Genomic DNA, 26088 nt, shown 5'->3' on the forward strand with positions numbered 1-26088 from the left:
GGATAGAGTTGAACCCGTGTCAAGCTCCATGCGGCATGGGGCCCCCTCTATCTGTACCTCTACATAAATTTTCTCTACGTTGGGGTGGGGCAATTGGTATACCTGGAAGTCCGTGAGCTCCGTCGAGTTGCCTTGGTGCGTTGGGCCCCGGGACCTGGGTCTCTTGGATTGGTCATCTGATGCCTGGCGTCGGGTGGGCCGAGCCCGACACACCCGGGTGATGTGTCCCGATTTTCTGCACTGCCTGCACTCTGCGTTGCGGAAACGGCAGGTCTTCCTCTCGTGACTTTCCCCGCAGCTTGCGCAGTTCCCTCCTTCTCGTCGAGACAGCTGTGGTATGTGGGCTGCTTGAGTGCGCTGCTGTACTCGGTGCACCTCCTCCCTGTCGGATCCTGAGTCGTCGGTGAGGTCTTCGTGGTGGACCCTCAGTTGGGACGGCAGGCTCGGCCGTGCCTCTTGCGTCGACCTCTCGGCAGCTTCCGTTGCCAGGGCCTCCTCCAGAGCGACCTGGAACGTTAGGTCCTTCTTAGCGTAGAGACGTCGTTGCAGCTTCTCATACTTCAGGCCACCGATGAGGCGGTCACGAAGCATGTTCTCCAGCTCTGAGAAGTTGCAGAACCGGGCGGCTTGGCGGAGAGAGGTCACAAACCCAGTTATGGTTTCCCCAGGGGCTTGCCGCTTTGCGTAGAAGGCATTTCGACAAGCCACCACTGAGGGCTGCGGCGAAAAGTGCCCCTTCAGCTGTTCCATTACTGTTTTGTATGGAACAGTAGCGACATCTTCGGGCGCAAGGAGAGCCCGGGCGATTTCAAACGTCTCCTCTCTGCAGACGCTGAAGAATATCGCCCTCTTCTTGGCGTCTTCTTCGTTGGTGACCCCTTTGGCTTCTAGGAGGAAGGTGAAATGGGAGGCGTACGCTTCCCACTCTCCAGATGCTGGGTTGAACGGCGAGAAGCTGCTTTCGGTTGCCATTCTGAGTTCCTTGTGTCCCGGAGCTGAAGCCTGGATACACGGTGCGAGGCAGCGGTGCGGCAGGTGGCGGTGCTGCGGTGCTGTGTGTGGCAGTCAGCGCAGCGGGATCCCACCTTCGTCGCCAGTGAAATATACTCAGAGTCGCAAAGTAATTTCATGCTCTTTTTTCAGCTCATAGTGGTGAGGAGGAATGAATGAATGTCCCCTCAAAGTATCTGCTTTATATACATTATTTACACAATGGGCTGCACATGATTGGCTAATTCCGGAATTCTACTGTAAGCCAATCAGGTTGTGGATTCGCTTCTATCTGGAGAATGATTGGGTGGTTCCTGCCAACCAATCATACTGCTGCACTGTTCTAGGACCAATCAGACTGCTGCGTTTTGGATCCTATTGTTCTAGGACCAATCAGACTGCTGCAGTTTGGATCCTATTCAACTCAGTACATAACAATCAGAAACTGCTAGAAGTGTTCCGAAGATGGGGCATGGAGTCAACAAACCCATTTCACAAAGAGCTGGAGTTCTACAAGGGGGACGGAGGCAGCTTCTACAAATAAAAAAAAAAAAAGAGGGAGACAACTTATTTATTTCAAGCATTTTGTTTTACTCCCCTCTTCAGCTGAAAAGACTCCCAGAGAGGCTTGCTTAAAACCAGACGGTTCCTGCCCACAAACTTACAATAATAAGACATGGTGCAAAAGGGGAAATGGATGGAGAGGGAAAGGAAGGGGGGAAGAAAATCAAATGTAGGCACCAGTTCTTTCAGGCTTCCCAGGGGTATTTGGTTAGTCACTGTGAGAACAGGAGAACAGGGATAGCTCAGTTGGTGGAGCATGAGACTCTTAATCTTGAGTCGTGGGTTTGAGCCTCTTGTTGGGCAAAAGATTCCTGCATTGCAGAAGGTTGGACTAGAAAATGACTCTCGTGGTCTGTTCCAACTCTATGATTCCAAGTCAGGTCTATGTGACTTCCCTTACATAACTTTATGACCACTGCTCCATAGCAATTGTTGCTATACAATTCCATTCATCATATAGATGGGTTTATGAAGCATTTCTGTATCCTTCTGCTGTGCTGAAGAAGAATTCCACGAAACAGTGGGTATATCCGGAATCGCTGTTCACTACGTCTGTTTGCAGACCACTTCGGCAGCGTTGGACGTCATAAAACAAAGCTTTATGGCTTGTTTTCACCAGATAAGAATCTGACCCATTGCTTCTTTCAGAGACTTGCATAGCCTACAAAGACTTTCAGAGACCTTTAAGACTTATGTTTATTTGGTTCTATGTTTTCAAGAGAATCCATCAAAAGTGCATATTTTGGGACTTTCAGAGATTTTGAAGATTTCTGTTTATTTGGTTTTGCAGAGAGTGCATATTTCATATATTTCATATTGTTCAATGTTCAGTATAGATTATATAAAGAGTTTATATTGACATCGTATTGTTGTATTTGGTCATCGTGTTGCCTTTGGATATTACTACTATGTGACTTCCCAGCTTCAGCGGACACTGGTCTAAGTCTCTTGTACTCACCAGTGATATCACCCCCTTCTGGAAAAATCTCCAGTTAGTTTCCGTGGCAACCAGCCACTACTCTTTGGTCATGCAAAGAGATACTTAACAGATTGGGCTAGAGCCTTCAACTTACCAAAGACACTGATTTGACCACTTTAGTAGCCTGCCTTGCTACAGAATTCCATCTTAGATATAAAACCACACGCTTGACTAAGAACCCAAAGATGACATCCAGACTCACCTTCCAACCCTAACAGTATAAATGTCCATTTAGAAACACATTTAGAAGTGGATCTGTTTGGTTTTTATGTGTTGTAAAATCCTAATAAATATATATTAGAAACAATTACTAGAATTTAATTTTCACAGAAGCCAATTAATTTTACCTCCAAATAAACTCTTCAAGTTAGTTTGCAACCCACCCCACATTGCTTCCAATTAATTTGTCACCAAATAATTTTCCACTCAAATCCTGCTCCAAAATCAATTCCCGTTCATTTATTTATCCCCTTTCATCATTACACCAGTCCACAAATCAAAAAAGAAAACAAATAGAGTGTAAATTTCCATTTCGATGAGGAAACAGGAGAAAACATGAAAGTTACAGTACAAAAACCTACAAAAGATTAAGCAACAATGAAAAGTATAAAATAAGCAGCAGCAGCAACAGTACATTCATTCCAATGACTTAAAAGATAAAAGACCTGAGGGTCAGTTTGGAAGCAATCATAGGTTATCTTTAGAATGTGGAACAAAGCCAGTTCAAATAGTTTCTACTTTCCTGGCTTGGGAGAAAGGCTGTGAGTCAGCAGCCAGCCTCTGACTGACAGCAGCTCTTTCAGTCATTGTTTCTACATTTGCATCAAGACATATAAATCAGCAGATACATAATTTTTGCAAATCTGTGCCCTCATATCTCATCTCTTTTGGTTCTGCACTTCCGGAGGGGGGGATTTGTAAGTGGCCACCCTAACCTTAAGAAGAAGAAGAAGAGTTTGGATTTGATATCCTGCTTTATCACTACCCGAAGGAGTCTCAAAGCGGCTAACACTCTCCTTTCCCTTCCTCCCCCACTCTGTGAGGTGAGTGGGGCTGAGAGACTTCAGAGAAGTGTGACTAGCCCAAGGTACATGTGGAGGAGCGGAGACGCGAACCCGGTTCACCAGATTACGAGTCTACCGCTCTTAACCACTACACCACGCTGGCTCTCCACATTAAGGAATGTGGAGACAATGGGATATCCAAAGTTGCTACCATATGGAACCTGACACCTGGACAATGTAAATGTATTCTTCGTGCCCTTACTATGGCCAAAAGAGTGATACTGATGCACAGGAAAGCTAAGTGTACAACTCCATTTAATCAAGCATTGAAGATAGGACTACACTTGTGATTTACGAATGGATTTCTTATAGACGTAGCCTTTGCGTGGACAAGTATAATGACATTTGGAAAGCGTTTATACATAATGTAGTAGCTTAAAAATAAACACAAATCTATTGGGGTAATTATAATACCTATACATTAGATAAGTACATCTGGAATTGGAATTGTTAACGTTTAGAAATTTGCACTAAAATGCTGATGGATTTCATGAGGTTGTTACATATATATATTTCCAAAGTTGCTACCATATGGAATCTGACACCTCAGTTTGCTATGTATTTTTATTGATTGGGGGGCAGCTGCCCCTCCATGCCCCCTGGCTACACCCATGGCTCAGTATACTCCTGTTCCTTTAAGAGTAGCTTATTATACTTGCACCCAAAAATTATTGTGCACAGGACTTGAGCAAAATCCCTTTGGATTCAGCATGGCTTATTTCTGAATGATTGGGTTGCAAGCTCACAATTTTTAGTACACTTGTTTAGGAAAAACACCCATTGAACATCTGTGCAGCACAGTTTATGCACTGAACTTAATGGGGCTTGTTTGCATGGTTGAATAAGCGCATGGTGCATGTACCCCTCTTTCCCCCCTTTTAGGTTTTAAAAAAGCCAGGCTGTTGTACAAATCCTATGCACTTACCTGGGAGTAAGCCTCAGTTAACATGGAGGACTTATTTCTGAATAAGCATGAGACCGTCCTATAAGTGCAATAATGTTACCCCACAGCCTGATAAGCACTGAAAATTAACTGGACTTTGTGTTTACAAAGCAATTGCCAAATCATATACAATAGCTAGCATTAAACAATTAAACAGCATACATATACTTCAATAAGCCTAAGCAAACTTAGACAAACACTGTACTAAATATGTATAAAATAATTACCAATTCCCCTGCCCCAGCCCCCGGTATGATATAAGGTTTCAGAAGAGTTTGTTCTAAAATGCATATAGTTTAAAATCTGGATGGACCTATGCTAGTCCTTTTTAAGACTACGGCTTATTCTCTCATTTCCCTCTTACAAGACATCCTGGCCACCTTCATGTTTCATTACTTGTGGGGTGAGTCTCCTCCCCTGAGAAAGATGTCTACCTGTTTGTGGGGTTGAGATTTCCCATAGTACTTTGAGCTATAAGTAAGGTGAGAGTAGCAGCTCTTTTGCAGAGATGCTTTTCCCCGCGCTGATAGTTTTCATTTTGTTGTGCTTTCTTCAACTGATATGGCTTCTTCTGCAATTCTCTCTGAAGGTAATCCCGCAAATTAAGTGGGTTATCTATTTAAAACAGTTTGGGGCCTGTTGCTGTTGCTAGTATTTTACATTTTGGTTCTTTGTGTATTCTCAAACAAGCCCCTGGGCTCATCCACAAATTTAACACTAATTAAAGGGGTCATTGTTTTGCTTGTTACTATGTGACGTATTTGTGCGTTTGTGTGTGTTTACATTGCAAACTGCCCTGTGATCCTCGGATGAAGGGCTCATAGAAATTTAATAAATCATTGCTTGTCTTTTTAATTTTTTAAAAAATATGTTTCAGTTGCCAAGTCGTTCTGGCTGCTTGTGAAATGGGAGATTTATTTTCCTACACACACACACTTACATAATACAAATGTATTTGTGTGTATATATGTATAAAATGTATGTGAGAAACAGACACTAGGGAAGTAGCACAAAGTATCCCTGAGATTTGGAGTTGGATGTGTGAGAGAAAACAGCTGTCTTGGGCCACAACAGCCAATAAAAAGAAAAGGCCCTTCTAGGGTTTACTTCAAAGAGCCTCGGTGGCTGTGGAATTTTCCTCCCTCCACTACACAGAGAGATGGCCGTCTCTCCTGTGCCCTCTCTAGCCCCCATGCCGCCTCTATGGTAAGCCGCTGCCCGCGAGCCCAGCGGGAGGGGGGAACCTGAACCGGCTTTGTAAACGCATGCGCAGCAGCTGCTGCGGCGCTGGGGCTCCACATTGGCGGAAGGAGTCGTGGAGCGAACCATAGAGAGGGCAGAGATGGAGACGGCGGCAAGAGAAGAATTAGGTACGTACCTTTATGTTTGCCGGGTGGCGGAGGGGATTGAATGGGTGGTTGGGGGAGTAACTCTGATCGTTAATGGGGAGAAGTACGGGGAGTGGGGGGGGAGTGTTTTTATCTCCCCTTTTTTGGTTTCCATATCACCCCTCTCCGCCCGTCATGGTTTGCCCCGTTCGCGTTTGCTGTATCCGAGGAGTCGGGAGAGACCATTCTGTTTGGAGGGGTGTGGGGGACTCAGGTTTGAACCGAGCCCCTTCCCCAACTTAGCCCGGGCTGGCGCTGCAGCCTCGGGAGGGGGAGGGGAGGCCGGTGCGTTGGAGTTAGCAAAATCCGCCTTTGCTTTTAACTCTTGCAGGGGGATTGCAGTGTGTTTAAAAAAAGGGGGGATGGGGAACCGTATTTTTAATGTATTTATTTCATTTAATAAGATTTATACTCCTCTTGATTGTGAAAAATAAAACAAAACCTTCAAGGCGGTTTGCAAAACCCTCAAGGGCGGTTTACAAGAGGCAAAACTGTAAAGGCAGCTCCTTTTAAACGTGCAAAAGGTTGAACTCAGATTAATGGGACCTCAGCTTTCCGAGCACCTGGGTAGCTTTGCCTGAACAAGAATGTTTGTAGCAAGCGCCAAAAAACAGAGCAGTGAAGGTGCCTGTTGGATCTCAATAGGCAGGGAGTTCCGAAGTGCAGGCGCTGCTGCGCTAAGTGAATGGATTCCTTCCAGTAGCACCTTAGAGACCAGCTAAGTTTGTTATTGGTATGAGCTTTGGTGTGCATGCACACTTCTTCAGATACAGTGGATGTGACTTTTCAGCTTTGTGTGTATACTTCTTTTGCATTGTCAGTGCTTAGACTACATAACCTTTTGAGGGCACGTCCAGCTCTGATTCCGCATGCCGTAAACTCTCAGAATCACCTTAAATGTGGGGCAAGGAAGGAGACAGTGAGTGTTGATGGATCTTGCCATGTGTGATTGTGTTCATATGAGGTGTCGCTGCACCAGCTCTTAACACACACCCTGCCCCTGTTTCACAAGGTGTGGCTTCGCCATCTGAGCAACTTGCCTTAACCCAAATTTCAATGGAATTCTGTCTTTCCAATGGGTTAAGGGTTGTGTGTTTGTGCGTGAACACCATAGCTAGGACTTATGCCCTGTGGAGGATACGATGGATGTAATAGCCACAAGGTTTACTTTGGAAATAGTACTGAGATGCAATTAAGACTACTGTATTCCTCCTTGGACCTGATCATTCAGCATTGTGAAAGAGGGAGTTGGGTAATGGAAATCTACCCTTGGCTTTTACTGTGGCTGCAAGGAAGGAAAAAAACCATCAAACAACCTGCACTGAGCTACACAAGCAGCTGAGACAATAAACTATTTATTTATTTATTTAATGAAATTTATCCACAGCTTGATTGTAAAACCCCTCAAAGCAGTTTCCCCCCCAAAGATAAGCCCAACTGCTTTTGATTTATTAACACGCAAGCTTCTCCTATGCTTGTTTCGCGTGCAAGAAATTCTATGTACAGTGGTACCTCGGGTTACATATGCTTCAGGTTACAGACCCCGCTAACCCAGAAATAGTGCTTCAGGTTAAGAACTTTGCTTCAGGATAAGAACAGAAATCATGCTCTGGTGGCGCGGTGGCGGCAGGAGTCCCCATTAGCTAAAGTGGTGCTTCAGGTTAAGAACAGTTTCAGGTTAAGAACGGACCTCCAGAACGAATTAAGTACTTAACCCGAGGTACCACAGTACCGTATGTTCCAACTAGCTTCCCACTAAGAGAAGTGCCGGATCGATTTCTGAATTCAAAATATTTGCATCCTCCTTTTCCACCTTGACACTCTAAGCCTTTTCACAGATCTTAATTAAAGTAGCATTAATTAAAAACACAATCTGAGGGAGCAATCCTATACACAGAAAGGTGGCGTGAAGCAAACTGGCTTAAAATTACATCAGATTCAAACTGGGTTCAGCAGTGGGGCTACTGCTGGCTTAGTGCTAACCTAATCCTGGCAGAGAGAAAATGAACATTTTAAATATGGTCTGTTTTATGCCACCCTTTTTGCTGGCTTAACTTGTGTTCACATGACCAAGCTGAACGGGCTAAGCATAACTGATCAGTCTTCCAAAAGAACACTTGAGTTACTTAATTCAACAATTGAACATGCTTCTATCCAGGGCTTTCCTCCGCAGCTGGAGCTCATTGGAGCTCAACTCTGGCACCTCTCAGGTGGGCGCCATTGCCTTTCTAAGAGAAAAAGGGAGAAGTTCATAGTGAGTTCCGGCACCTCTTTTTCTAGAAAAATAACACTGCTTCTCTCCATTTCTGAAACACTGGTGTGGTTGACTTGTTCATCCAGAAGCTTTATATGAATCTTCCACATTTCTGAAAGGCTTTACATATTTGGCTTAGCCACATGACTGCGTTTAACTACAAGCCTTGTTCCTTGACCTTTCAATATACCATTTAATCTGGTGCTCTGTAGACCTGAGCAACACGGATTGCTGTTATAATCATAGTCCCCATCCCAATTCATGTATGATCAATTGCTCTTTCAGACAAAGCATTTATCCATCTTCTGACTAGCCAAGATACCAGGCTGGATAAAAATCAATGATTTAAAAAAAAAAATCGGATTTTTTTAAAAAATTAATTGGATTTTTAAAATAAAATGCTTTTGGAGGAAAAATCTTTCCAAAGATAGTTTTCTGTTTAAGTTACATTGTAGTCCAAAGGCTAGTCATCAGGAAATAAAGATTTGTTTTAGGTTTTTCATGTGTGCTAAAACTCAGTCTAAGTTGTTTTGTTTTTTTAAATCGTTTAACTACATCAGTTAACAAACATGGATACATATACTATGTTATTGTTTTACTTAAATTGTTTAAATTGTTAAGGAATGGTTATTTTTCTCCTTCCAATAAAGTACAGCAGAAAAGTTGTCCAAATATAAAGAATAATTTCATAATTACCTGTCTATTAGAAACAAATTTCTAATAGTATAACAAAATTAGTATTTTTTGATATAACTGTAAAAGCTACTCTGAAAATTTATTGTTCCAAAAATGAAACCTTCATCTGGATGTAAATATTAAGATTATACCAGCAAGAACGAGTCTTTCTGTAAAAAAATGATTTAAATCAAGACTTACTGACTAGTGATTTAAATGGATGATTTAAATCAAATCCACCCTGCTAGATACTGCAACGAGCATGTGATTACAAAATTGAGAGACAAATACTTCATTGTGTATCGCTGAGATAGCAAAGGATGCCTGCCTTGTCATTCAGTGGGTTGGGTTTAGGCCATAAAAAGTGCATTCTGTTACAGTAATATGTGGGTCTTTCTTTAATACAGACCGTACAGAGCTAGTACATTAATATTAATAATCTTTTCCAGGACTGCTTATTTTATTACTGGTATACTTGGCATGGTATCTAGTCTTACCTGTTTATGGAACACTGGCTGAAGAGTTAGCATGAAGTTTTAATTTGGTTCTCTTCACCCATCTGTAAGTACGGGAAGAGACTGTGCTTGCTTGATAATTATTTTTCCACCTTTGCACTAAGAATTATCTGCTGGACAAATTATATGATGGACTTAATCATTTTAATCAGTGGTGGGGAGAACCAGTGGCGTAGCGTGGGTTGTCAGCACCCGGGGCAAGGCAAGTAATTTGCGCCCCCTAACCCGTGGATTTGCGCCCCCTAACCCTAACCCCCAGATGTTGCGCCCGGTGCGGCCGGCCCCCCCTGCACCCCCCACGCTACGCCACTGGGGAGAACCCCTGGCTCATGGGTCAAATTACGCCTCATACTGGGAGGCTGTTTCCCCTCAAACCTGTCCCATAGCTGGCATCATATGTGACACCAGGTGCAGGGCAGGTAAAAACACTTCCTCAAAGGATGGATCTGGAAGCCTTAAAAGTGTACTCTCGATTGCTCTCAATTGTTCATTGACAAATGAGGCTTGCTGTGGGTGCCAAGCAGTTGATTGACACTTAATAGCAGCTGATACTGATATAATACATCTGGTTGTTGTCCAAATTGGGCTTGCTCAAAGCGCCAATCAGCTGACCGGTGCTCCTAAGCCCTGCAGCGAAATGCTACCTTTGCACACATGAAACAAAATTTTAAAAATCCTTTCAGTAGCACCTTAGGTAAAGGTAAAGGGACCCCTGACCATTAGGTCCAGTCGTGGCCGACTCTGGGGTTGCGGTGCTCATCTCGCTTTATTGGCTGAGGGAGCCGGCCTACAGCTTCTGGGTCATGTGGCCAGCATGACTAAGCCGCTTCTGGTGAACCAGAACGGCGCACGGAAACGCCGTTTACCTTCCCGCCAGAGCGTTACCTATTTATCTACTTGCACTTTGACGTGCTTTCGAACTGCTAGGTTGGCAGGAGCAGGGACCGAGCAACGGGAGCTCACCCCGTCGCGGGGATTCGAACCGCCAACCTTCTGATCGGCAAGTCCATGCACACTTCTTCAGATACCTGTGCATGCTCACGAAAGCTCATACCAATAACAAACTTTGTTGGTCTCTAAGGTGCTACTGGAAGGATTTTTTTTGTTTTGTTTTGACTACGGCAGACCAACACAGCTACCTACCTGTAACTTTGCACACATGGTTTGAAATCAAAGGAAGTGGGACACACAGGTAGTGCAGATAGGCTGACTTGAGCTCAGTTTGGTCTGCAAAGGAAAATACAATAATTTTATGCATCATTTTATAAATTAGCTAACATACAGCATTGTACTATTCGTTAATAGCTGGATCTTCGTGATGCTTATTTTGTCAAACAAATGGCTTGTTGTTGATCTCTGCACTGGTAGATGCTTCATTCAGAATCTGTTTGCAAGAGCACCGTCCAATTTCCTCTAGGCATGCACTTTTACAACTGTTTGCAAATCTTGGAAAGTGCCATTCTGGTATTGGCTTTTGAGCAAATGCCTGATTCAGCAAAGGAGTCTGCTTCTGGCCCTGCCTCACTTGCTGAGCCAGTTGGGGCACTTGGGTAAATGATACATAAAGTCAAATCTCTGGATGGGTCTGGATCCTCAGACTGCAAGGATAAGAATATTCAGGCATTTGCCTGGACATGCAGATTCTCCAGGTAAGGTTGGGGACAAGGGTGTGCATTAAACTCCACCCCAATGTTCTTGCAGACAGGTGGAAGACCCCTGGCAGGGATGGAGGGGGGCACAAGGGATGGGGTGGGGCTTGCATGTCCCTGTCTCCATTGACCCTGTGATAATTTGCATGGTTAGGCAAATGTTTCAACTTAGAATCACAGAACTGTAGAGTTGGAAGGGTCCACGAGGGTCATCTAGTCCAGCCCCCTGGAATGCAGGAATCTTTTTATAGCTCGAACCTACAACCCCTGAGATTAAGAATCACATTCTCTACCGCCTGAGCTATCCCTTGCCAACTGGAGGTTTCGTCTAGCTTCTCTTATTTTGTGCCCCCCTCTAATTCCTTTTTTTTCTTTCCTGTTCATTCTACCCCAGTCTTCCACACCAAATGCTAATATAAGTGCTCAGCAGCAGCATTTTAGATTTCTTCCCTGTCTTCCTGTGTTTTTCCTACCCCATTTGGTTTTATACCAAAGAGGCTTTTTCTTGCCCATTCAGAATGAGGGCAGGAGTAATGCCCTCGCTCTGACTTGGCTTAGTTACGCTCGCCAAGCAGCAAAACCTCATGTTATATGGCCTCATCAAGAAGCCTATGCAGAGTGATAGTGGCAATTATTGCCTTCATTCTGATTTGGCTTCATGCCATAGCCAAATCGGATTGGTTGGTTCCTGGTGCTGGTATAACCCTTTAATGAAGTGACATATATATATATATATATATATATATATATATATATATATATATATAAAAGAACCAAAGCCATAGATTAGGAACAGAAACAGCATGGAACTGATGGTGACCAACATAAAGAAAAGTAAGTGAGTGAAGACTTTCGGAAACTGTTGCTGGGCAAAAATGTAGTTTGAAGCTACAGGGGTAGCTCCAGTTACAAACTTAATTCCGTTTGTAACCCAAAACCGTTCTTAATATGAGGTGCGCTTTCACTAATGGCGCCTCCTGCTGCTGCTGCTCCACCGGCGCACGACTTCCGCTCACATCCCGGGGCAACGTTCGCAAGAAGGGGCGTCTACTTCCAGGTTAGCGGAGCTCGTAACCCGAAGCATTTGCAAAGAGGGTGATACGTAACACGAGGTTCCATTGTACGCTGATTGAATCCATTAGTTGAAGACCAAAATAGAGGGGAGGCTAAATGATGCAGAAGTGTTGACTTTGTTCCTGAACACATTTCCCCCTCCTCTTTACACCTGCATTTCCATCAAGGACCTAAATGGATTACTTTTACTTGTTCTCTTGCTCCCACTCCCTGAAATCAAATTCAGTGCCTGAAACATTTCCTCTGAAATGTACCAAGTTTGGCGTCATTGCTGTAAGATTTACCCATCTTAATGGATAAAGCGAGTCAGTTATATTGGGCAACCATAATTTGGGATCGCATTATAGAGATACCATTTATATTGATTTCACATGAAGAAACTTTAAAAAGAGTCGTTACTATTGTGTGACTCCTTTTTGCACTCTTGTGGAAAGGAAATTGGAAAGGATTACTAGCCATTTGCTAGGGAAATGGATGTTTGTCAGCTGGGAAAGAACTTTTTGCCCATCAGCTGAGGAAAATGAGAGTCAGCTTTGTCCGAGGGAGAATTGGAAGTAAAGGTGACCTGAGAACAATCTCCCCAAATTTCGCAGGTGGCTTTGGAAAAACGGGAAAGGAAGTTTTAAGTTACGGTTCTACAGGGAGAAAGGTCGCATCTTCTAACCAAAGCGATCAGAAGCATATTTCTGTGGCATGAGCAAAATAAATAATTCAGGACAGATGACATCCACATATATGCCCTATTGATAGTCATGGCTTCCCCCAGAGGATTCTGGGAACTGTAGTTTAGCAATGCTGCTGACCCCAGAAAGCCACAGCTGCAGCAGCCTTAACAACCATTCCTGATAAAATTGTATAAGCCTGGTTTAAATATTGTGGCCATAGTGATGTCTTGTCTACTCATGAACACATAGAGCTGCCTTCTGAGATGCATCCTTGAGGCAAACAGGAGATGGTCCCTCTACCCTAGATTAGTCCCTGTTTCTAAACTCCCTTATGTTGTTTTCTAGTCTAGCATTATGCTGCAAGAGTAAATGAGCTGAAAACTTGATGAGCCAGTTTTATGTTATGCCTGTGGGGCTTTGGATTTTTCTTGTGGTTTTAAGCAGAGGTTGGATGGCTATATATGTCATGGATGCATTAGCTGAGATTCCGGCATTTGCAGGGGGGTTGGACTAGATGACCCTCGGGTCCCTTCCAACTCTGTTATTCTATGTCTCCGGTTGCTATTTTCTGAGGCAGAAGGGGGCTAAGTTCACCTCTGGAAGCTTCTAGAACTCCAGCAGCCCTTTTGTGGGTGCCTGAAAACATTAGCTTAATGTTTAGCTGACTGGTGGCTCACATGCATTGTTTCCTGACAGTCCAGCTGCGACAGGACCAAACAATGGTAGATTTCCCAGCTGCTTCTCCGGAGAAAGAGAGAGAGAAGTCAGGTCGATTGGTTGGGTCTGGCTGCAGATTTCACAGCTGATAAATGCAAGGCAAGTGGGTTACCTGGCTGTAGAGAGGCCAGATTTGTGTGTAGCCAAGACTTTTGATTGATTGGGAGAAATGCCATGTAATCCAGCAAAACCATCTTATCAGAGTTCTGAGTGCTTGAGCTGATATGCCAGGGCTACAGCTGATCGCGGAAACCATCCCTGCGGCGAATGTTGTTTAGGAATTGCCCTTCCTCCAGAGGGGGCCAGAGCAATGCACAACCACCAATAAGCAATAAAATACATCAATGAATAAAGCATATGTGAAACAAAACAGGAGCATAATAATGCAAGCTCACTTGGAATTGTAGAGTTGGAATAAGAATAATATTAATTTATATCCCACCCATCTAGCTGGGTTTCCCCAGCCACTCTAGGCAGCTCCCAACAGAATATTAAAAACATGATAAAACATAGTTACAGGTAGGGAGCCGTGTTGGTCTGCCGTAGTCGAAACAAAATAAAAAAATTCCTTCCAGTAGCACCTTAGAGACCAACTAAGTTTGTTATTGGTATGAGCTTTCGTGTGCATGCACACTTCTTCAGAGACACTGAAACAGGTGTTACTGGAAGGAATTTTTTTATTTTGTTATGATAAAACATCAAACTTTAAAAACTTCCCTAAACAGGGCTGCCTTCAGATGTCTTCTAAAAGTCAGATAGTTGTTTATTTCCCAAGCATCTATCCCAGGGGTCAGCAACCTTTTTCAGCCGTGGGCCAGTCCACCATCCCTCAGACCATGTGGTGGACGGGCTATATTATGGGGAAACAAATGAACGAATTCCTGTGCCCCACAAATAACCCAGAGATGCATTTTAAATAAAAGCACACATTCTACTCATGTAAAAACACACTGATTCCCAGACCATCCGCGGATCGGATTTAGAAGACGATTGGGCCGCATCCAGCCCACAGACCTTAGGTTGCCTACCCCTGGTGTATCCGGTCCAACCCCCTGCAATGCTGGAATCTCAGCTAAACCATGCATGAGAGATGACCATCCAGCCTCTGCATAAAAACCTCCAAGGAAGGAGTGATACTGCTTTTAGTGATCAAGCCCCTCTGTTGCCAAACTCTTGAAAAGCCTGGATAAATAACAATCGCCTAGAGGACCTCACTTCAGGGAGTGAGGGTCATTCTGGAGCTGAGACCCCCACTATAGAGAAGAGGGCCCTTGCTTATAAACCCAAGTGGGGACTAGGATCAGAGCCTCTAGCCAGTTTTAAGATTTGAGTCGGCTGGTATTGGAAGAGGCAGTCCCAAAGATATTTAGGGCCCTGAGTCATTTTAGGGCTTTATAACGCAGCACCTTATTGCCTCTTGCTGCTATCCAGCGACTGAGGATACCTTTCTTGCATTATGTGACATCGGGCCTAGTCTTCCTGTAGAGTTGCTAACCAGTAGAAAAGGATTGGGGCATGGAAAGGTGTTAAATTTTCCCCAAGCTCTACCACATGGGCCACCAGGTTGTTCCCTGGCTCCACCTTCTCACCTGAGGGTGCCAAAATCCTTAAAATCAAGATCTAGTAGCTGTGGGAAAAAGCACTGAACTGCTTTTGCATCTCCAGCTTAGTAAGACTCAAAAGCGTTTGATTCTTACTGTTGTTATGCCAAAGCAGAATGTGCCATTGTGATGCACTGATGAGGAAATACTTAAAGCTATCTTTGAATAGGAATTCATCTGTAATTAAGGCATAGATAAGATGGCACTGAAATATGACCTTCAACTAATGTGTTTTTCATGAAGAGGGTATGGGGTGATCGCAACTTCTGTATGCTGTATTATTTCAATCTTCATACTAGCTAATGTAAACTGCACAGTGAAATTTAATATGGCAAGGTTAGGCAACATGGTGTTATCCAGATGTTGGTTTACGTCAGTGTTCCCCAAACACTCCAGCTGTTGTTGGACTACAACTCCCATCATCTCTAGCTGGCAGGACCAGTGGCCAGGGATAATGGGAGTTGTAGTCCAAAAAAACAGCTGGAGACCCAAGTTTGGGAAGCCCTGGTTTGTATCTCCCATAAGCTCCCAACTGTCATGCTGAACGGACAGGGTTGATGGGACTTGTAGTCCAGCAAAATCTGGAAGGAACCATGTTGGCTTCCCTGTACTATGAGGGTGATGGTCTAGTTCATTCAAAGAGCAGATGAGGTACAAACCCTGTTTCTAAACTAGCCTTTCTCAACCTTGGGTCTCCAGGAGTTGTTGGACTACAAGTCCCATAATCCCTAGCAGGACCAGTGGCCAGGGCTGACGCAAGTTGTAGTTGAAGAACATTTGCAACTCAAGAGTCTGCACCACTCATTTTATTTAAGCTTCCCATCAGAAAAAAATGTCGACCTTGGCTTGTAACAAAACTAATAAAAAAAAAAAAGGCAACAAGTCAAATAGCAAAAAGCACCAGTTGAAAATATCCTATAAGATTCAGAGGTATGGATTGCACGAAAAAACGCAACTAGCTGTATGATGATAAGCCAGTGTAAACAGAAAGCTTTGCCTGGTTCCAAATGATGTCATAGTTGGTTCCAGGTCAGCTGGTCTCCCCCTGCTTCGTGAGAAGGTGCCTAGAATAATGAGAATGGTTGCAACTCAGTGGTAGAGCATCTGTTTTGCATGCAGAAGTTCCCAAGTTCAATCCTAGGTATCTCCAGGCAGGCCTGGGAATGTCACCTACCTTGAAGCCATTGTGACTAATAGCCATGGGCAGTCTTATAATCCGCAAACTGGGATGCGGGTGGCGCTGTGGTCTAAACCACTGAGCCTCTTAGGCTTGCCGGTTGGAAGGTTGGCGGTTCGAATCCTGGTGACGGGGTGAGCTCCAATTGCTCTGTCCCAGCTCCTGCCAACCTAGCAGTTCGAAAGCACACCAGTGCAAGTAGATAAATAGGTACTGCTGCTGCGGGAAGGTAAATGGCATTTCCGTGCGCTCTGGCACTTGTCACAGTCCTCCATGCACCAGAAGTGGCTTAGTCATGCTGGCCACATGACCCAGAAGCTGTCTGCGGACAAACGCCGGCTCCCTCGGCCTGAAAACGAGATGAGTGCTGCAACCCCATAATCACCTTTGACTGGACTTAACTGTCCAGGGGTCCTTTACCTTTACCTCATCCACAAACTTGTACATAATCCTTTTTTAAAGCCATCCAAGTTGGTGGCCATTGCTGCTTCCTGCGCTGCCTGAAGAACCTTTCTGGCAGGATGAACGGCTTGACGACCTCAAAACGTATTGGGTTCTTCCCTCTTCCCCTCATGTTTTAATAGATCTGGAAGTAATGAAGCCTTTAATAGCAGAGCAGAATTCGGACAGTGAAGATGAGAATGAAAATGAATTGCTACCGCCAGAGAAGAAGTATCAGCTCGATAACCAGGACAGCATTTCGTAAGTACCGTATTTCTACTTAAGAAAACACATATATGTATATAAAATACTATACATTTATTGCTGGGATGCGGGTGGCGCTGTGGGTTAAGCCACAGAGCCTAGGACTTGCTGATCAGAAGGTCAGTGGTTCGAATCCCCGCGATGGGGTGAGCTCCCGTTGCTCGGTCCCTGCTCCTGCCAACCTAGCAGTTCGAAAGCACGTCAAAGTGCAAGTAGATAAATAGGTACCACTTTGGCGGGAAGGTAAACGGTGTTTCCATGCGCTGCTCTGGTTCGCCAGAAGCGGCTCAGTCATGCTGGCCACATGACCCGGAAGCTGTACGCCGGCTCCCTCGGCCAATAAAGCGAGATGAGCGCCGCAACCCCAGAGTCCGTCACGACTGGACCTAATGGTCAGGGGTCCCTTTGCCCTTTACCTTTTTACATTTATTGCATTTATATCCCACCTTCTTCTCAAAGGAGCTCAGGGTGGGGTACGTAGTTCTCTCCCTCCTCATTTAATCCTCACAACAACCCTGTGAGGTAGGTTGGGATGAGGGTGTGTGACTGGCCCCAGGTCACCCAGTGGGCTTTATGGTTGAGTTGGGGGGATTTGAACCCTGGTCTCCCAGCACCTAGTCTGACACTATACCACACTGGCTTTCAATTGCAATTTAATTGTTGAAATCATTAAATTAAATAAAATTCCTTAGTGCCCTCCCGTCTTCCCTGTAGCTGCAGGGAAGACCTATCCTCTGGGGCACATGTGTTCTAGTTGTTTTACATTGTCCTAGTTTACAGATAGGGACGCGGGTGGCACTGTGGGTTAAACCACAGAGCCTAGGACTGGCTGATCAGAAGGTTGGCGGTTCGAATCCCCGCGACGGGGTGAGCTCCCGTTGCTCGGTCCCTGCTCCTGCCAACCTAGCAGTTCAAAAGCACGTCAAAGTGCATGTAGATAAATAGGTACCGCTCCGGCGGGAAGGGAAACAGCGTTTCCGTGCACTGCTCTGGTTCGCCAGAAGCGGCTTAGTCATGCTGGCCACATGATCCGGAAGCTGTACGCCGGCTCCCTCGGCCAATAAAGCGAGATGAGCGCCGCAACCCCAGAGTCGGTCACGACTGGACCTAATGGTCAGGGGTCCCTTTACCTTTACCTTTACCTTAGTTTACAAATGTTGGTCTCTCTCTCTCTCTCTCTCTCTCTCTCTCTCTCTCTCTCTCTCTCTCTCTCTCTCATTTTTAGGTTTGTACAGACACTCACTCATCTCCTCAAAGGAAACGTTGGAACTGGACTTCTAGGCCTCCCGCTTGCAATAAAAAATGCAGGCCTTCTGGTGAGTGGCTCATCAGTTCCATTGAGGGGGGAACGTCCTGTTTAGATTTTGTTGTGGACAGCTGTGCGTTAGCAGTCTCCAAACGGGTCCTGCAAAAAAGGGGTTGCATCTAATGTGAGTCCTACTTGGAACACACCCATTGAAATTAACATGCACGGTTCGCTTGGGTCTACTCGGATTAGGAGTCATGCAACCCAAAGCACTGCAATGCGGAGTCACTCTGATCAGGGTTTGAGGCACTTGTCCAGCGTATTCTGTTCCCCTCCCAATAGCCTGGGAGCATTCCACGGCTACAGAGTATGCTCAGTCTTCATTTAGCTGCGTTTGGTGGCCATTGTCTTTTTTTTTTTTTTGTCCCCTTGGGTTTCCCCCTGAAATATTACTACTACTACTTCTTCTGCAAACCTTTGGGTCACTCCCAAGCCTGCTGGCCATGTGTGGATGGTGCTGTTTTGGCAACGTCCGGATCAGCACCAGGAGGAATTGAGTTTGCTGTTAGCGTACAGGGTTATGGACTTGCAAGCAAAGGCGCCCTCCCGTTAAACAATTTCGGACAGTGGTGGGGAATCGTTCTTAAGTCCGAGGGCCACATTCCCTTCTGTGCAAGCTTTCAGGGGCCGCATGATGGTGGTCGGCCTGAGTAAAAATGGGTGGAGCAATGAATGCAAGTTTTACCTTAGTACAGCAGTCTAGTCTCTCTCCCTCTCTCTCTCTCTCTCTCTCTCCCACACACACACCCACCCTCTATCCTCCATTCAGAAAAGCAAGAAGCATTATTAGACACATTTCAGCCAGGTGAAAAGCACAAAACAGGGGCAGTGAGGGGTGGGACCTGGGGGTGATGGCCTGGGGAGAGGGTGTGGCCAGAAGGGGTGTGTGGCCTGGGGAGAGGGCATGGCTGGAAGGGGTGTGGCTTGGGGAGAGGGTGTGGCCAGAAGGGGTGTGTGGCCTGGGTAGAGGGTGTGGCTGGAAGGGGTGTGGCCAGAAAGGGTGTGTGGCCTGGGGAGAGGGTGTGGCCGGAAGGGGTGTGGCCTGGGAAGCAGTTCTTCTTACTGTGCCTGTGTTTCTCTCTTCCACACAGCTCGGGCCATTCAGTCTTTTGTTCATTGGGATTGTATCCATCCACTGCATGCACATTTTGGTGCGATGCAGCCATTACCTATCCCAAAGGTAAGCGCTTGTCGATGGCTCAAGGGAAGCCAAAACCTGCCTCCCCTCCCCTTTGCAAGATAACCTTCCTTAGTTTACGTCTCGGTTTCTTGGAAGCTTATATTTAACTTCAGAGTGTGCCGCAGTGGCCATACGGCTGGGGCTGGCTTTATCTGCATTTCTTGGCGTTATCCGCTCTCGATGGCCCTACTTCAATTAGCCTGCTTAATTTGAAATGCATGTTAGCCAATTTGGACTTTGTTTGCTGGCTGAGTGCTCCCCCCTTTTTTTAAGTGAGGCAAAACTCATTTCTGCAAAGTTGCATCTTGTTCAATAACCGTAGTTGGGAAATAATCAGTATTTTCTTTTCTCGTTGGTGCCAGATTGAAAAAAACTACCTTAGGGTACAGCGACACAGTTAGCTATGCGATGGAAGTGGGTCCCTTTAACGTGTTGCAGAAACGAGCTTCTTGGGGAAGGTAAGCTTCTACAAGAATCTGAAACTGATCTCCCTCCTCTATCACCCTCCACTCTCCTTGCCTCTTCCTTTTCAGTTCGTAAGTCTGATTGTAGAGCCCCTCAATACCAATATGAGCTGCTTTGGGAGGCAGTCCTTTTCTGAAAAGTATTATAGAATCATAGAATTGTGGAGTTGAAAGGGACCCCTGAGGGTCATCTAGTCCAACCCCCTGCAATGCAGGAATCTACTTGTCTGACTCGGAACTCGAACCCATGACCCTAGGATTAAGAGTCTCATGCTCTACCAACTGAGCTATCCCATAGGATAAGAACACAGTAGATAAAGAACAGTACATAGAATTTATATCGTTGCTATTCATTTATTTCTATTATTTGCTTTCTTGCCCACCTTTCACCATAAGGTGGGGTGAGCAGTGCAAAAATATAATGTTCCGATCAGATAAAAACCTTTTACAATCAGAAGGCTAGGGTGGGTCATGAAAAAATACTGTATCTCGGGCGTTGAAAGCCAGGGTAAAGACATGTTTCGTAGTTTGCTAAAGTTATGTAATGAAGGTGCCCTTACGTGTTGGAAGGAAATTTTTCAGCTCATATAGGTGTTGTTGTGTTTCTGTTTCATAAAAAATAAGTATGGGGGGGAGGGGTAAGTTTACTGCAGGCAAAATCCCCAGGCTCTTTTGTCCCCGAAAAAGGCATCCATCAAGATCTCCAGGGATCACGATAACCTAGTCACTTTACCTTTAATCAAATGCAGACGCATTTTAGTTAATAGAGTTGGCATTCACAGCCTACCGATGCAAACGGCGGCAAAAGTGATATTGCCATTGCAGGCACTGTGGCGGTGTGACCTAGAATCATAGAACTGTCATCTAGTCCAGCCCCCTGGAATGCAGGAATCTTTTTGCCCGAGGTGGGGCTCGAACCCACAACCCCCGAGATTAAGAGTCTCATGCTCTACCGACTGAGCTATCCAGCATCTAGCGTGTTCCAGTTACCAAATGGTATGGCTCTGGGAATGGAAAGCAGGGGCGAGCAGAGAATGGACGTATTCTGAATCTTCTGACTGCTCTGCCCTGAGGTGGGGTCCTTGAAGGGTTAGAACTGTATTGCCAACAAAATGCGGTACAGTGGTACCTCGGGTTACATACGCTTCAGGTTACAGACTCTGCTAACCCAGAAATAGTACCTCGGGTTAAGAACTTTGCTTTAGGATGAGAACAGAAATCGTGCTCCGGTAGCACGGCAGCAGCAGGAGGCCCCATTAGCTAAAGTGGTGCTTCAGGTTAAGAACAGTTTCAGGTTAAGAACGAATTGCCGTATTTTTCGCTCTATAGAACGCACCCGACCATAGGACGCACCTTGTTTTAGAGGGGGAGAATAAGAAAAAAAATTTCTCCCCCTCTCTGCTCAGCGCCCCTTCAGTGAAGTGGCAGGAGAAACAGAGCCCCTTCCATTTCTCCTCCCGCTTCGCTGAAGGGGCGCTGCGCAGCTCTCCCTCTCTGCTGAAGCCAGGAGAGTCTTGCTTTCCCAGCTTCAGCAAAAGGAACCCGAAGCCTGCGGAGCACATAGCGAGTTCCTGCTGCGCTCCAAAGGCTTCAGGGATAGCCGCCTGAAGCCTTTGGAGCACAGCGGGAACTCGCGCTGCGCTCCAAAGGCTTCGAGTTCCTTTCACTGGCTTTGCGTTAGCACTGCTGCACCAGTATTTGCTCCCAGGCCTTCTGCTGAGTCGTCCCTGTCTGATTTGCCCTGTAAACCAAATGCTGCCTCTGTCTGTGCACAACACCATCCCGTCAACAGACTCTCTTGCGCGGGTGTGAAATCTGCCTGGAGACTTCATGGAACGCTTTGATCCTTGTGGTTCAGGGAGTACTAACAGGTTTAGGAAAGCTCGACGTCAACCTGGATTTCATGCCTGTTTTAAGAGAAACATATCTCTGTCCTTGCACTGACTAACTAGTCTGTTTCCATTTCCCTTCCTTAAAAAGAGAAAGAAAAAAAGGGAAGATTTGCCCACCACTATATTTTGATTTTATGTACGTTGCCTAGTCAGTGTAGGCACTCCAGAAGGAAGGTAGCAAATTGCTGTTTTGCAGGGAAAGCTTCATTTGATTGCATGCGACTCCTCAGTGCATTGGATGTGACCTCCAAATCTTTGCCTCCCCGCAGATAAACACTAGTTAACTTGAGTTTTCTCTCTCTCATTGTGCCACTACAGATACGTTGTGGACTTCTTCCTTGTGATTACACAGCTGGGGTTCTGCAGCGTTTATATCGTGTTCTTGGCAGAAAACGTGAAACAAGTAAGCCAATAAATTTATCCGTGGAATTGATATTGCACCCGTCTTCCTGAAGGAGCCCAGGGTTAAAAAAAGGATGCAGAATTTGAAAAACAAAACAAAACACATTCTGAAAGCTGTTACAGCTGAAAACGTTATTCCCTCCAGTGATCTTGGGGTTGCTAGGAAAAGTATTCTTCAGCCATCCAATCCCTGGGTAGACAGGAATGTTTTCAGATTCCTTCTGATAAAGGTACAGCATGCTAGGAAGGCATCCCACAAACAAGGAGCCACTGCTGAAAAGGCCCACCTGAGAAAGGTCACCACCAGTTCAATCCAGTTCATGTTTTACTCGGAAGCAAGTTCCACTGAATTGAGTCAGCGTGAGTGTGCGTGGGATGTTTGGCGGTCTCTTCTTCTCTTCTTTGGCGATCACTCGTAGCCAAGTAAGACTGTCTTCCATAAACATGGTTTTAACAATGAGTCCGTAAGTGACTGTGGAGGCCAATTCTGGAACCACACGTCCTTCCACAGTGGGGACATTGGTTTCCGGGTGGGAGTTGATCATGGTGTGGATTTGCCAAGTGTACCTTCCTCCTAGCACCTTTCTCCCTTGCGTCTCCCTTGAGTTCGAGTGTCTTCAAAGCCCATGACACCTTTGGTAAAGGCTGTTCTCCAACTGGAGCGCTTGCAGGCCAGTGCAGTTTGTTGTTGGTTGTATGTTGTCCGCTATTCGGTTGCTGACCAGACCACATCTCAGTGGGAAAAAGTCATAGCTTAGTGAAAGGGGATGTTCTTTGCAAGCCAAACATCCCAAGTTCAGTTCTGATTCCTGTGTGTGACTCTGGAGTGCCACTGCCAGTCATCATGGATAAGATTGGCCAGTTCGTATTCATGTCAGAAGATTTGCTGTTATGGAATATTCACTCTGTAGGGGGAGCCAAAGGGCTAGCTATCAGAATGGCTATTCAATGTAATTCTATTTCTTAAAGGGAAAACTTTTTTTTTTTGCAGTGTGCACTTGTCAACCACAGTAAACTAGCCATAGCAAAAAAAATATAAATTGCTGTTCCACATCCTTGTGTCACAGTATCTCTATTCGAAACCATGCGTGCCTTCTTTCTCTGCAGTGAACTTCTGTGTGCTGGTAGAGACTCTTCTGTTTGCAAAGCAAATGCATGGTGAACCTGTAATGTCTGAGGAATCGCTCTCTTCCTTCTGCTTTCTCTGATGTACTGGAAGGAGGAACCTAGGGAGTAATGGAAGTGTTGCTTCTGAATACCTGTTTCTGGGAATCAAAACTGTGCTCAAGTCCTTCTTGGCCACAGGATACTGAACTAGATGGCCTTTTGGGTCTGATTGAGTAACCAGGCTGCTGCTCCTCCTCTTCCTTTATACAGTGCCATTAATAATAATAATGGAAGAGGAGGAGCAGTAGCCATTAATAATAGAGTGCCATTAATAATAATAATAGGGACGCGGGTGGCGCTGTGGGTTAAACCACAGAGCCTAGGACTTGCCAATCAGAAGGCCAGCGGTTCGAATCCCCACGACAGGGTGAGCTCCCGTTGCTCGGTCCCTGCTCCTGCCAACCTAGCAGTTCGAAAGCACGTCAAAGTGCAAGTAGATAAATAGGTACCGCTCCGGAGGGAAGGTAAATGGTGTTTCCGTGCGCTCTGGTTCGCCAGAAGCGGCTTCGTCATGCTGGCCACATGACCTGGAAGCTGTACGCCGGCTCCCTCGGCCAATAAAGCGAGATGAGCGCCACAACCCCAAAGTCGGTCACGACTGGACCTAATGGTCAGGGGTCCCTTTACCTTATTAACAACAACAACAACAACAACAACAACAATTAATGTTTATACCCCGCCCATCTGACTGGGTTTCCCCAGGCCACTCTGGGCAGCTTCCAACACATACAAACACATAATAAAACATCCAACATTAATAGGAATAGCAAAAAGTCACAATAACTTTACAGTAAACAAATTATATCAAACAAACCAACATTAAACAATCCATCAGAATCTATAGTAATAGTAAACAGTAAAACTAAACACCAGTGAATAATAATTAAACAATTATTGGACATGGACCTTTGCAAAGTAGTAGAGGATAGGTCCCTGTCCTGAGGAGCTTATAGTCTGAAATGCAACACAAAAGGAGGGGACCGGTATAAATAGATGGAACAGTTATACGAAACGGAGAACAAGGGCTGGGTGATACCTGGTTTTCAACATTGCAATATATCACCAGCTAAACATGGCGATATACCGATATACTACGATGTCTGAAATAAGGATGGAGCTACAGTATGTAGAGGCACTGGGTGGCTTCATGGTTTTTCCCCCTTTGCGATTTTAGCATAGCACACACAAACACACACACGTCATGGTTTGTGATCTATTGCCAGATCAGAAATCATGCAACTGATTCACAATATGGAGTACAAACCAGTTTTGGGTGATATATCGCCCAGCCCTGCTGAGAACTTGAAGGGGAGGGGAGAGCACTTGAGCGCATGGCTTGTTCCCGATCATCAAACCATGGCTAGGAGGCTGGCGAAGGTGAGGCCTGAATGCAGCCCCTTGTCTTCATAAAAATGCCCTGCAATTTTGCCTCCTTTGTTTCTTGCTGTGGCAACTGCGCTGAAATTTGTGGGTACAGTTTAGCTCTGGCTGCTTCGTACACCTGCTGTTCAAAAGAGCTGTTGCGTACGCCCACACGTAACACCGGTGAAAACTGTCTGTGTTGTTCTTCTGAACAGCGTCTTCAGCTTGGCTTAAGTGTTGGCTGTTCCTTTTCCATTTTCCTTTTGTGTTGAGAAGGTAAGCGGCAGCAGTTGCTGATTACTTGCAAAGAATAAGAGGGAACAGAGTGGGCCCTTTCACCAGCTGTTCCCACCCAAGCAGTGAAGAGTGTTGCTAGGTCCTTACAGTGTTTTGGGCACAGACCTAAAGACTTCATTTTCATAAAATTTGAATGCTGATTTGTATGTATAGGTGGAAATTTGAAATAACAACTGTCGCCAAAGGCAAACAGCTACCTCTGCAAATCGCCCCCAAGCAAGTTGTTCAGTTGACACCCCACCCCAGTATTGGATTTGTGACCATTATGCTCATTTGCCTTCAGTAGATGGCCAGAGAAACACATACCAGAGATAAATCAGTATACCTGAAGGAGCGTCTCCACCCCCATCGTTCTGCCTGGACGCTGAGGTCCAGCGCCGAGGGCCTTCTGGCAGTTCCCTCATTGCGAGAAGCAAAGCTACAGGGAACCAGGCAGAGAGCCTTCTCGGTATTGGCGCCCGCCCTGTGGAACGCCCTCCCATCAGATGTCAAAGAGATAAACAACTACCTGACATTTAGAAGACATCTGAAGGCAGCCCTGTTCAGGGAAGTTTTTAATGTGTGACATTTTAATGTATTTTTAATCTTTGTTGGAAGCTGCCCAGAGTGGCTGGGGAGACCCAGCCAGATGGGCGGGGTACAAATAATAAATTATTATTATTATATTATTATAAATCTATTCTCTGACAGCATGCAGTCTGCTTCACTGCAGAAGTTGGAGATGGGTACTAAGACCCAGATGGTCCCAAGTCACTTCCTCTTAATTTCCTCCCAATAAGTTCTGCTCCAAAATCAATTCAGTTCCCCCCTCCCTCCTTCGTTGCTTTTAGATCAGTGTTAGATCAGTGTTTCGTTGTCTAGATCAGTGTTTCACAACCTTGGGTCTCCAGTTGTTTTCGGACTACAATTCCCATCATCCCTGACCACTGGTCTAGCTAGCTAGGGATGATGGGAGTTGTAGTCCGAAAGCAGCTGAAGACCCAACATTAGGAAACACTGGTCTAGATGAAGTCACCTTATTTCCCCAAATTACAGTATTTTTCCGTGTATAAGACGCC

General features: G+C 45.4%; 1 protein-coding gene across 4 annotated transcripts in view; it reads left to right on the forward strand.

The window, feature by feature from the left end:
- The first annotated feature begins 5807 nt into the window (after positions 1-5807).
- The window catches only part of SLC36A4 (solute carrier family 36 member 4), a 100795-nt gene continuing 80514 nt past the window's right edge, over positions 5808-26088 (forward strand). For 2 of the 4 annotated variants that reach the window (XR_014547121.1, XM_083609955.1), the window contains exons 1-6: positions 15301-15346; positions 16840-16957; positions 18186-18276; positions 19358-19446; positions 19809-19904; positions 22121-22205. Coding sequence is in view for 3 of the 4 variants with exons in the window: in XM_083609955.1 (XP_083466081.1) it covers positions 15316-15346; positions 16840-16957; positions 18186-18276; positions 19358-19446; positions 19809-19904; positions 22121-22205 (510 nt within the window). In the remaining variant the exon portion in view is untranslated. Of the gene's footprint in view, positions 5911-15300; positions 15347-16839; positions 16958-18185; positions 18277-19357; positions 19447-19808; positions 19905-22120; positions 22206-26088 lie in introns of those variants that run through there. The other 2 variants (XM_083609956.1, XM_083609957.1) reach the window with 2 other exon arrangements.

Source organism: Podarcis filfolensis, assembly GCF_964270895.1.
Source record: "Podarcis filfolensis genome assembly, chromosome: 4".
Taxonomy (NCBI): Eukaryota; Metazoa; Chordata; class Lepidosauria; order Squamata; family Lacertidae; genus Podarcis; species Podarcis filfolensis.